The sequence below is a fragment of the Saimiri boliviensis genome, chromosome 5 (assembly GCF_048565385.1).
Source record: "Saimiri boliviensis isolate mSaiBol1 chromosome 5, mSaiBol1.pri, whole genome shotgun sequence".
Lineage (NCBI taxonomy): Eukaryota > Metazoa > Chordata > Mammalia > Primates > Cebidae > Saimiri > Saimiri boliviensis.
This window is the reverse complement of record NC_133453.1, coordinates 11,185,827-11,199,177: the sequence shown is the minus strand read 5'-3', so window position 1 is coordinate 11,199,177 and position 13,351 is coordinate 11,185,827. Positions and strand designations below refer to the sequence as shown.

Genomic DNA, 13,351 nt, shown 5'->3' with positions numbered 1-13,351 from the left:
TTTAATTTTTATTTTTATTATACCTTAAGTTCTGGGATACATGTTTAGAACATGCAGGTTTGTGACATAGGTATACATGTGCCATGGTGGTTTCCTGCACCCATCAACCTGTCATCGACATTAGGCATTTCTCCTAATGCTCCCCCTCCTCTTACCCCTCACCCCCAGACAGGCCCCAGTGTGTGATATTCCCCTCTCTGTGCCCATGTGTCCTCATCTCCCACTTATGAGTGAGTACATGTGGTGTTTGTTCTTCTGTTCCTGTGTTAGTAAGCTGAGAATGATGGTTTCCAGCTTCATCCATGTCCCTGCAAAGGACCTGAACTCATTCTTTTTTATGGCTGCATAGTATTCCATGGTATATATGTACCACCATTTCTTTATCCAGTCTATCACTGATGGACATTTGAGTTGGTTCCATGTCTCTGCTATTGTGAACAGTGTTGTAATAAACATACATGTACATGTGTCTTTATAGCAGAATGATTTATAATCCTTTGGGTATATGCCCAATAATAGCATTGTTGGGTCAAATGCTGTTTCTGGTTCCAGATCCTTGAAAAATCACCACACTGTCTTCCACAATGGTTGAACTAATTTATACTCCCACCAACAGTGTAAAAGCATTCCTATTTGCTCACATCCTTTCCAGCATCTGTCATTTCCTGACTTTTTAAAGATCATCATTCTAACTATCGTGAGATGGTATCTCATTGTAGTTTTGAGTTGCATTTCTCTAATGACCAGTGATAGTGAGGTTTTTTTTTTTTCATGTTTGTTGGCTGCATACATGTCTTCTTTGAAAAGTATCTGTTCATATACTTCACCCACTTTTTGGTAGGTATTTTTTTTTCTTGTAAATTTCTTTAAGTTCTTTGTAGATTCTGGATATTAGCCCTTTATAAAATGGATAGATTGCAAAACTTTTCTCCCATTCTGTACATAGGCCAACCATCTTTCTTATTAGTCCAGCCCAGTTCTAATAGTCTGCCTTTCTAAAAATTTGTACCAGGACCGAGGACAGCTCCCCTGTTTATCATGACTTCTGTTGCCCAGGCTGGAGTGCAGTGGTGTGATCTCAGCTCACTGCAACCTCTGCCTCTCAGGTTCAAGCAACTCTCCTGCCTCAGCCTCCCAAGTAGCTGGGATTACCGGCGGGTGCCACCACACATGGCTAATTTTTGTATTTTTAGTAGAGATGGAGTTTCACCACATTGGCCAGGCTGGTCTTGAACTCCTGACCTCAAGTGATCCACCCGCCTTGCCCTCCTGAAGTGCTGTGATTACAGACATGAGCCATCGTACCTGGCCCTACACCTTTGGTTGGAAGGGCAGGATTTGCTGCTCACCCTCCTGGAGTTCCTTTAAAGAACTTTCACCCCCTACTTCTGTGAAATCAAGTCTCCAGTATAATTGTATATCAATTATACAGTCCATCTGCCACCCTGTATAATTTTCAGATTATTCTAGAGCTTCCTGAGCTCTTCTCTCAGCTATGGGGAAAGCTGACATAAAGGAGAAATGAACCAAAGCAGAGAACAAAAATAGAAGGCAGATATCATCTCCATTAGGTTATCTCATCATTATCCTCTCCCTGTTTGCCCAGTCAGTGCTAAAATGGGGAGATCGAGTATGGTCCCTGGCTTCATCTGAGGCTACCTACCTGCAGCAAAACTGCATACCTGGAGAGCTCCTGTCAGACCAGTGACAGCAACTGTGTTTCATTATCATATAAGAATCAGTGGAGCTTACTAGATTAGGAGTTTTACTGAAGTCTAATTTCTCTGCTAAAGCATTCCATTTTGTATGAAATTTGAAAGGTAAAATTGGGGTAGATATTCTGTAGTTATGTATCAAAACTGCCACTTAGAAGGAAGACTTTGAAACTCTAGAAATTTTTGGAATCGAATTTTCTAAGTATCCCTTGTATCTTTATAGGAATTACCTCAGTAGGGAGGGGGGATGTGCCTTTGCAAAGTGAGACAGAATGAAGAGATCCTCTCTTTCAGCTTCAAGAAAGCACAAAGACAAAACTGTGGATTTTAAGGCTCCTTTACTTCCAGTGACCTGTGGTGAGGTGAAAGGAATTTTACATAAGAAGAATTTGAAACAAGGTAGGTTTTACGATCTTCTTTAATTTGCACCTCCTATCTGAAGGTATCACAAGTAGTGGGGAATTATGTGAATTACACATCATTCAAGGAGTTTTGACCCCAGTTTGGCTTGCGAGAAGGAGGAAGGGATCCCTAAGATGACATTTTCAGACTTTAAGAAATCGTACCCATTAAATGCTCACTCGCACAGGTAATGTCCAGGGGGTGCCCGCAGAACCAAGGAGAAGTGCAGGAACGTCAGTTCACAGGTGGAAAATGTCATGTATTTTACCTTGAGTCAGACAGAAAAGGGGAGAGGCCCTCAGCCTCGATCTTCATATTCTTTCTTCCTTCTGGAGTACTGTCACCAAGGCAGGGTACTTGGCTTAGGGTGACAATCTCAGGTTTTAAAATTAGGAAGCCTGAGTTCCAGCCTTGGCTGTGCCAGGAGTGACTGTTCCATTCTGAGTAGAGAAGGGGCCTTTCTGAACCTGAAATTCCTGATCTGAGAGGAGAAGAATAATTGAGCACCTGCCTCATGATATAGCTGTAAGAACTAATTTGCATATTGATGTAAAATATATACATTTACATGTTTTTATTGTAAATTATAAGAAACTTTGCAAAAAATGTCTATTAGAATGGCCATCATCTCAGACTAAGACTACTCATAATATGACTCTTTGGATGCCAATTAATAGAAATGTTTGCATTGTGACTAGTTTTAAACAGCTTTACTGAGATATAGTTCACATATCATACAACTCACCACTTAGAGTGTACAAATCAACTATTTTTTGTATATCCACAGAATTGTACAGTCATCATTATCCTCTAATTTTAGAACAATGTGTTCCCCACTAAAAAAAAAAAAACCCTTGTCAATTAGTAGTCAATGCCCATTCCCACCTAAGCAGCCACTAATCTATTTTCTGCTCTATAAGTTTGCCTATTGTAGGCCTTTCTATAAATGGAACTCTAAAATACATGCCCTTTCCTGACTGCCTTCATTCACTGAGCATGATATTTTCTTTTTCTTCTTTTTTTTTTGAGACGGAGTTTCGCTCTTGTTACCCAGGCTGGAGTGCAATGGCGTGATCTTGGCTCACCGCAACCTCCGCCTCCTGGGTTCAGGCAATTCTCCTGCCTCAGCCTCCTGAGTAGCTGGGATTACAGACCCATGCCACCATGCCCATCTAATTTTTTGTATTTTTAGTAGAGACGGGGTTTCACCATGTTGACCAGGATGGTCTCAATCTCGACCTCGTGATCCACCTGCCTCGGCCTCCCAAAGTACTGGGATTACAGGCTTGAGGAGCATGATATTTTCAAAGTTTATCCACAGTGAATGTATTAGTACTTCATTCATTTTACTGACAAATAATATATTTCATTGTATAGATTTACTACATTTTGTTTATAAACTCATTATTTGGAACTATTCTCACTCTTTGGCTATTGTAAATAACTCTGTTTTGAACATTTGTGTAAGAAGTTTTGTGTGAACGTATTTCAGTTCTTTTGGGTGTATATTCAAGAGAAGAATTACTAAGTCATATCGTAATTCTGTGTTTAACTTATTGAGGAATCACCAAAGTGTTTTCCACAGTGGCTGCACTATTCTATATTCCCACCAGCAATGTTTGAAGGCTCCAATTTCTCTACATGCTCACCAACCTTGTTATCGTCTGTGTGTGTGTGTGGGGGGGGGGGGTGTTTTAATTACAGTCATCCTAGTGGGTGTGACATGGTATCTCACTGTGGTTTTGCTTTATGTTTCCTTAATGACTAACGGTGTTGAGCATGTGGCTATCTTTTACATAAACATGAATTTTTTTTATTGGATAACATTTCCAATTAGTTTTTAAATACCAGCTACCCATGATTGCAGAGATGTGAAAATCTCTGTTCACTAATGCCATTAAACTGCACAAAATATGTTATCATTGAGAGTGCAGATGTTGCTGGAGTGGCCCCCTGAGCCATAGGGCACCCATCTTAGACCGTAGCCACAAGTTGAGGATTCTGCCTCCAGCATTGCCCTCAGAGCCATCTGGAGACTCAGGCCTTGTCTCTACTTACAAATTTGGATAACAAATTGGAATCCTGTTATCTTTCAGAATCACTTTCTTTTCCTTCTATACATGCTTTTGAAACACTTAAAGGGATGCTCTTGATGATAATTATCACTTTCTTCATGGATGAAAGTCAAATAAATGTGTACCCTCACCGGGAATATCCTTAGAGGGGACTTTCAGGCTGGATTTGGGGCCTCTGAAACTTGAGAGGGAAGGCCAGACCCTCCTGCTGTTGATCTGGATCACAAATTATGTGATCAGTTGGTGAGTGGCCACAGTCTGAGCACTGGGAACAAAGAGGGCTCAGGATCAACTTACCCTGGTCTTACAGGAATCTTGGTGAAGTGTATACAGAGTGAGGATGGAAATTGGTTCACCCCCAGGGAATTTGAAATCAAAGGCGGCCACGCAAGATCAAAGAACTGGAGGCTGAGTGTGCGCTGTGACGGGTGCCCCCTACGATGGCTGATGAAGGTATTTCAGTGACAAGGGGCCAGACCTGTGTCCGTTCTTGTTATTCTCTAATAATGAGGTCACTGTTTATTCACCAAATGTGTGTTAGGTCATAGCTAAAGCCTTGATGCCAGTGAGTTTATCCTCTCATTCAGGAGAGAGGGACTCCATATTCATAACCCAGTGCAGCACATCCATGTTGTACCAGGGACTCCATCAGGATAGACACAGCAGCTTGGAGGAGGGAAGGGTCATCCTGACTAGGGTGTGTGTAGACAGCTTTGTGCACTGAAAGAAAGAAGAGAGTTGACAGTCAAGCAGTGGAGGAAGACTCTTCAGAGAAACAATGGCATATGAGCCAGAATGGCATGAAAACTATAACCATGGCAAAGGTAGCTTTGTGGATTTATGTAGACAGGTTGTGTGCAATTAGGCATAATCCAACAATTGGGACAGTTTGTAGAGGGCTTTAATGCCAGGCTGAAGAGATCAAAGCTATAACTGAGATAACAAGGATTCAGTGAAATATTTTAGGATTTGTAATGACATTTAGAACAATATTTGATTTGATTTGATTTATTTGTAGGAGACAATCTTGCTCGGTCACCCAGGCAGGAATGCAGTGGCTTGATCTCGATTTACTGCAACCTCTGCCTCCCAGCGTGATTCTTGTGCCCCAGGCTCTCAAGTAGCTGGGACTACAGTTGTGCACCACCCTGCCAGGCTAATTTTTGTATTTTTAGTAGAGACGAGGTTTCGCCGTGTTGGCCAGGCTGATCTCAAATTCCTGGCATCAAGTGATCGGCCCTCCTCAGCCTCCCAAAGTGCTGGGATTACAGGAAACAGCCACTACACCTGGCCATAAAACAGCATTTTAGGCAGCCATCAGGCTTTCCCCACAGGCAAACCTATACTCAATCTAGAATGCTCAGCTCAAGTGTTACCCCTTCCTGAATGTTCATTGAGCTGGCCATGGGTAATCCCTTCCCAGGACTCCTGAGCCCTCTGCTAAGGCCTTTCATTCACTGTTTTGTATTTATTCTTTTGTGAGTGCTTTTTGTCTGTAGACCAGTTTTCCCATCTTCATGTGTCCAAGATTGGAGTGACTGACACCCAGTAGCAGGCAGTAAGTGTGTGCTGCTCGGATAGCTCTGGTGTAGGGACTCCAGCTGGAGTGGCACTGGTGGGACTGGAAAAGAGGCGATAGATGGTATGAGATTACTAAAACCTCTTAGGATTTGGTAAAGAAGCACAAGAAAAGGGAAAATGGTGCTGAAGATGATTTTCTGGCTTCTATTGATTAAAGTATAGAAGCAGCACAGATGAAGAGAGGGAGATGGTTTCTGATTCAGACACCTTGGGTTTGAGCTGGCAGTGGGACATTCAGGTAGAAATATTTGGGAGGAGGTTGGAAATGCCAGACTCACAAAACAGAAACACAGACTGACCTTGTACCCGAATCTTTTTGTCTTTCAGAATGGATTTCTGCCTAATCCTCCAAAATATAGAAAGAAGAAGGTAATTATTACATACCTTTCTACAGGTTCTTGTCACATAACTGATTTAACATGCACAAAATCTTCTTTTATGGAGTCTGAAATTGGGTGTTTATAATTAAGCTTCCACCTTCTCCACTACCCACTTTAAAACAATTTTTGGTATATGCCTTCAGAGTTGCTAATTTGAATGGTAAATATATATGAAGCTAGGCCCTCTTTGCATTAAACAATTTCATATGAAGATGAAAAGGAACCATCAAAATAGACCTCCCGGATCTGTTTTTTTTTTTTTTTTTTTTGCAATAGGTGCAGATGCTTTAAAAGTGTCAAAGTTGAAAAGTCAAACATGGTCATCAGATACATAAAAATGTTTCAAAATAAGGTGAAAGAAACCATCTCAACTCAAAATTCAGATTTTTTTCATTGAAGTTACTATTTTCTAACTTTAGCAAAATCAGATGGAGCAGATGTTTGCTCACATTTGAGACATATATGAAGCCATTTATCATTTCATGAAATAGCCAACAAAAAGAATATTTATTTTCTGATCCTTCACATTCTCTTTCATCTTCCAAAAAAATGTACACAGAGACACACAGAATGTCTTCTCAAGGGGAAATTATTTCCCATGACCAGGATGGTACCACTGGGGAGGAAGGTCTCGGAAGGTAAATGTATTTTATAGAAGGGGCTGATCAGGAAATGATGCCACCTCTTTGGCTCTGCCAGTGGGACTGTGCAGACCTGCTTTTTATCTGTGAAACTGATTTTTCCCTCTCTTGAAGAATGCAGCAAACAAATAGGTTAAGGGCAGTGTAGATTCAGGACAAGGTGATGACTTTCCAAGACTGGGTATGAATGAGAACCTGAGAAGGGGAAGGGAAAAAGTGTCATCCTTAGGCACTTCAGGTAGAAATATGCATTTAAGACACTCACAGACTTCTAAAACAGCCACTGGGCTTCATATTCTACTGAGAGCCTGAGATCCGGGCCTTTGCATTATCCAGTGTTCTGGCTGATTTGAACTCTCAGCCACTGAGACATTTCATCCACTGAGTTTCCTGAAAGGAAACTACTATGTCACCTATTCAGTGAGTACACTAAAGACCAGCATCTCTTCCTTTCCCTGGGTGCCATGAGAAACTCAGTCTAGATGACCCAAATGAACTGGCAATTGCCAACTAACTGACTCTCTCCCAATTCTGGGGTATAACACTTTGCAGCAACAAGCTGCCATTGCCTCTATATTTTGTGTCTCCTCTTGGAGAGAACAGAAGGTCCCTTAAGTGGCAGATCTCAGAAACCATATGAACTCCATGGATCCTCTGTGCCTCTCAGAGCTTCTCTTGCTTGTAGAGCCACTTGGCTTCTGGAAACTAAATTCAGTGTCACTATCAGTGCCACATGGTAGTAGTGTCTCTGCTCAGGCTTATGACAAGGGCCACATAAACCTTTTTGTAGCAGCTGAGGTGTTGTAAAACAATCAGATATACTCACCCAGAATAATCATTGTGTGCTAATGTTTGCTTAAGAGACTGCAGTAATTTTTCAGTGAGATAATATTCATTTATTCACTCATTCAACATATAATTATCAAGCACATACTAAATGCCAATAACCATCACAGAAGATTGACCTCAAAAATTATTTGAGGCCAGGCGCAGTGACTTGAGCCTATAATGCCAGCATTTTGAGAGGCTGAGATGGGAGGATGACTTGAGCCCAAGAATTTGAGACCAACCTGGGCAACATAGTGAGATACTCCTTCTACAAAAACAAAAACAAAAACAAAACACCCAACAAAAAAGAAGCAAAACCCCAGGCATCATGGTGCACACCTGTAGTCCCACCTACTCAGGAGACTGAGGTGGGAGGATCACTTGAGGCTAGGAGGTCAAAACTATAGTGAGCTTCGATTTCATCATGGCACTCCAGCCTGGGTGACAGAGTGAGACTCTGTCTCAAAAAAAAAAAAAAAGATTGTTTTAATTTTATTGTAAACATGGATGAATTACAAATGGGGTGGGATGGGAGATCTAGGCTAGTCAGAGAAGCAGTCAGGGGACAAGGTCACCTCTCAGGTGCTTGTCCTTTGGATCACACTTGTTTATGGCCTCTGTTGCCATGGTTATAGACAAAAACTGAGCCTGTCTGTATCCCAGAAGGGAAGGATGCCAAGTCATGCAGCGGATACCCAAAAGCAATCTAAATAAATCTAGTGGGTTATCTCTGAAAATTCAGTCAACCTGATGTCTTTTTGTGATTTGTATAGAAGGGAGAGGGAGAGGCTTTCAGGAAGAAGAACTGCAGCACAGAGGAACTTGGAGGCATTTTATCACCAGGGCTGTGTCCCTAGAGGGGCTGGAGAAAGCAGTGTTCTTCTTCTCTGGGACACTTGCATGGCCTCCAGGACTCTGGGCCCTAGGTCCCTGGAGGCTGTGGGGGATGAGTCCTCAGCCTGATTATTATTGCAGCTCCTCTGGGTGGGATGACACAAAGGTCAAGTTTAGGAGATATGACTGAGGGCCCCTTGGAGTAAGAGGACAAGTAGAGTTTCTCTGACTTGGCCTTTGCAAACTAGGTCCAGACTCCCTGCAGGTAATGGGACTTGGGTTGGGCTGAACGGTAATACTTGGGCACTTTTCATTCTCTCAGTAGATATGGAGGTCCATAAAATCAGGTGTGAGGCCAAGGGAAGACTGTTTAAAAAAACTAAAACTTTAGACAAAATAAACTTAATAGCATTTATTGGAGCAAAGAGCAAGTCATGAATTGGGCAGCACTCAGAACAAGAAGTTCAGAGAGCTCTTCTGCAGCAGTCCAGACAGTGAGGCCAACACAGGAGTAAGACAGAGAAACTACATATAATGGTTATCATGGAAAGATGCTAATTAGACGTTAGATGGTGAATTCTAGTTGGCAAAGTCTCTAGTTTCATTTTACTGTTTACATCAGGTTTCAGTTTGCTTACCTAGGAACTTAAAGCACTGGAGCCACCCCAGCCTGCTGGCCTTCTTATCTTCCCAATTATTTTTTACAACTTATTCCTGAATCCCTTCAAAGATGACTATTTGAATTTAAATAAGTTATAGATGGAAACAACACATTCAATATTATAAATCAATCTTTCTTTCTTTCAACAGAGAAGACTTGTGAAGTCTCACAAGAATACCTCAGTTGACCCTTGTGTAAGTACAAATTCTGAACTATTACTTCCAGAATGTCCCACTCCTTTCTCCAGGCGTATGTTCTGTGTCATGACTGCTGTTCCCTGAAACATGTTCAGTCTCAGTTGGAGTATGTTGCTGTGTGTGATGAGCAAAGAATACCAGACGTATCCCCCAAGCCAGGTAGATGTGTCTGGGCTTGGCTGTCTCAGTGTGAAAGCATTCTTTCCCTTTGTTTCAGTGGAAACCTTCCAAAGTTCTTATTTTCCCTGGATAGTGAGTATGGGAGGCTGAGCTCTAGACCACTGAGGTCTCTAGAGACAAAGCTTGATGTGGTAATGGGTAGGGCTGGCCTGGTGATTAGGGGGAAGGAGCAAATGTGAGAGGATAACAGCATTTTCAAGTAAGTGGTGTGGATGAAAGGGAAAATCCTGAAAATGTACTCCAAGGTGCAGGTAGAGCTAAAGATGGTCTTACACATCAGCCAGAAGGAACAGGCCAGGCCAAGCTATTATGTTCAAGGTGTGGAGCCTGTCATTAGTCCAGTAAAGGAATGGCTCAGGGAAGCGATTAGGGTGCTGAGCTGGTTAGGATTGAAACCACCATGACCTAGCAAATCATGAGGCGTTTTTACTCAGCTGCTTATCTAGTGCTCAGTACTATGCAAACCTTCTGATCCCATGGGCCCCATCCATTCTCTGCTTGCTATATGGCTGCCTGCACTGGGTTCTGCTGAAATCATAGATGAGTCCCTTCTGTAAATGAAGTCATGGTTTGATTCTTTTCATTGCAGTGAAATGTCTATTTTAGGCAGGGGACAGCACTCACACAGAATATCATACAGTAACACTGACACATGACACTTAACAGAGGAGGGATAAGCAAATAGTTTCATATTAACCTTATATCCAAAGCAATCCTCCAACAAATTTGGGTGTTATCCACACTGATTTTGATGCCCAGCCAATTCAGGGGCTCATGAACAGTTAAAACAGCCCTGGAGGTCAGTATTTGTGTGGCTAATTTTGTATGGGCTAAACATGGAGGTTTAGGTTTCACAGCCGACAGCCAGATGTATGTGGGGAAAAGAGTGAAACAGTTCCAGCAAAGGCATGGTCACCCCTGTTAATAAGTTTTCCAAGGCCAGTAACAACATTGACTTATAACATCCCCATGTCTCCATAACCAGACTTTGCTCAGGTTGTATCTCAAATTGTCCTGCAGCCTGGAATCACCTGAAGAGCTTTAAAAAAAAAATTGTTTCCTGTATCCCACTTCTGGGAAATTTCTAATTTAACCAGTCTGCACTACATATGACTTGAACATTAGGATGTTTTAAAGATCACCAGATGTACCAATTCTGATACATAGCATTGCCCGTTCTGTTATAAAGAAGAACATCAGTGCCTGTGCCTCAACCCTGACCCACTGATTCAGAATCTCTGGTGTTGGGTTCAGGACATTAGCATTTTGTATGTTCTCCTGAGATGGGTTTAATGCATAGCCAGGCCAATAACCAAAGAACCAGAGAAATCAAATCTCTTCTTGAAAAGATATGGGTTTGGAAGGCAGAAAAAAGGCATATAAGAGGCAGGACTAACTTGCTCCTCCTGCTCAGATGGACAGAACAGCATGTTGAGAGTCACACTGTAAACTTTTGCTCCAAGAACCACCACAGGAATACACCAGCAAAACTGAAGGAATCACAAACCCTTTGAAAGAAGTAGCTTGCCACTGCAAATTCCACAACCGAAAAACTGTGAGTTTCCAAAGTGTGAGAGGGAGAAAGTCCATCTCTGAACACACATCCTCACTGGGGAACCTGGAAATCCAGATCACAGGAGAAGGATTTAACGTAACCTAGACCTGAAATGAATTTAGGGAGCTGGCTGAAATATAAAAGTAGAAGCAGCAGCAGGAAGAGCTGTCTCCCCCAAGGACCCCGGTAGGCAGGTCCCCAGGGAAGTCATTTTTGACTTTATCTCACAGGAGTCCTTGGTGAGGGCAGCCAGTACAATTTGGGGAGGGCCATGGGGAGAAGGAGGCTTCTAGCTGAACTTTGCAGTAATTTTGACCAAGCACAAATTTTCCTGGTCAGAATCTGAAGGGTGTAAACCTGAAGTACAGATATAAGCACAGAAGCCAAGGCAGACAGGGAAGGGTGAGACCTGAAAGCCCTGCTTGCTTTCTCAATGGGGAGGCTTGTAGCCTGGGGCAAGACCTTAGCTCCAGACAAGGGAGGCCTGGATGTAAATTATGTTCTGTTGGCTGTTGGGGCACCATGGCGGTGGGAGTGAGACAGGCCTTTCTGGCTGCCTGGGACCTAGGTAAGGCCTGTCACTGCTGGCTTCTCTTACTTTTCTGGCAAATTGTATGAAGCAGCAGAGGCAGCCATAATCCCCTCTGGAACATAACTCCATTAGCCTGAGAACCACTCCCTCATCCGCTACAGTGGCCACAGTAAGCCCTGCCTGAGAGTCTGAGCTCAGACACACCTAACCCTGCTCCCGGCTGATGGTCTTTCTCTACCTGCCCCTGGAGCTGAAGCCAAAAGACATAGACTCATGGGAGATCTGTGACCTCACCCTTCACCTGAGAAACCTAAATATTTATCCAGTGACCTTAGGTCAAGCTTGTATCTCCCCCATACGACTTGCAGCTGATGCACTCTTGAAAGTGCCACCTCCTGGCTGAAGGCCAGACAACTCAAGTCATGACAGCCACACATAACAGAACAGCCTTGCTGCAGGAAGGAGAAAACAACAGTGCATTCTGCTGCCTTAACATCCTGGCTCACTAGAGGTCCTGAGTCTGTCCATGTGACAGCTTCACTGTTAGCATAACCAGCATTTGAGAAAAACAGTGCATTAAACAAAACTATGCCCAAGGACTCTCACAGAATCCACTTCACTCCCCTGCTGCCTCCACCAGAACTGGTGCTAGTGCCCATGATTGGGAGGATTGAAGACAGAAAACATCATAGGACCCTTTGCAGATATACCCCAGTACTAGCCCAGAACGCAATAGCTCTGCTGGGTGGCCAGACCCAGAAGAGCAATAACAATCACAGCAGTTTGGCTCTCAGGAAGCCCCATCCCTATGGGAAAGGGGAGAGTACCACATCAAGGGATCACTCTGTGGGACAAGAGAATCTGAAGAGCAGCCCTTGAGTTAGAGATCTTTCCTCTAACATAGTCTACACAAATGAGAAGGAACCTGAAAAACAATTCTGATAATGAGAAAACAAGGTTCTATAACATCTCCAAAAGATCATATTAGCTCTCCAGCAATGGATCCAAACCAAGAAGAAATCCTTGAATTGCCAGAAAAGGAATTCAGAAAGCTGATTATTAAGCTACTCAAGAAGGAACCAGATAAAGGTGAAACCAACTTAAAGGAATTAAAATAAAAATAGAGGATATAGATAAAAAAAAGTCTCCAGAGAAATAGATGTCATACATAAAAATATATTAAAACTTCTGGAAATGAAAGACATACTTAGAGAAATACAAAATACACTGGAAAGTTTCAACAATAGACTAGAGCAAGTAGAAGAATGAACTACAGAACTTGAAGTCAAGGCTCTCAAATTAACCCAATCCAACAAAGAAAAATAACTTTCTAAAAAATCAACAAAGCCTCCACAAAGTTTAGAATTATGATAAATGACCAAACCTAAGAATAATTGGTGTTCCTCAGCAAGAAATCTGAAAGTTTGGAAAACATATTTGAGGGAATAATCAAAGAAAATATTGCTGGCCTTTCTAGACAGTTAGACATCCAAATACAAGAAGCTCAAAGAACATCTGGAAAATTCATCACGAAAAGATAATCACCCAGGCAAAGACTCATCAGGTTACCTAAAGTCAAGACAAAGGAAAGAATCTTAAGAGCTGCGAGACAAAAGCATCAGCTAACCTACAAAGAAAAATCTATCAGATTAACAGCCGATTTCTCAGCAGAAACCCTACAAGTTAGAATGGATTGGGATCCTATCTTTAGCCTCCTTAAACAAAATAATTATTAGTCAGGAATTTTGTATCCAAGAAACTAAGCTGATA

General features: G+C 42.3%; 1 protein-coding gene across 6 annotated transcripts in view; it reads left to right on the top strand.

The window, feature by feature from the left end:
- LOC141584529 (nuclear body protein SP140-like protein) overlaps positions 1-13,351 on the top strand; it is a 99,115-nt gene that overhangs the window by 70,073 nt on the left and 15,691 nt on the right. For all 6 annotated transcript variants that reach the window (XM_074398898.1, XM_074398900.1, XM_074398897.1 and 3 more), the window contains 4 exons: positions 2,010-2,114; positions 4,503-4,645; positions 6,101-6,142; positions 9,267-9,311. In XM_074398898.1, coding sequence (XP_074254999.1) covers positions 2,010-2,114; positions 4,503-4,645; positions 6,101-6,142; positions 9,267-9,311 — 335 coding nt within the window. The remainder of the gene's footprint in view (positions 1-2,009; positions 2,115-4,502; positions 4,646-6,100; positions 6,143-9,266; positions 9,312-13,351) is intronic.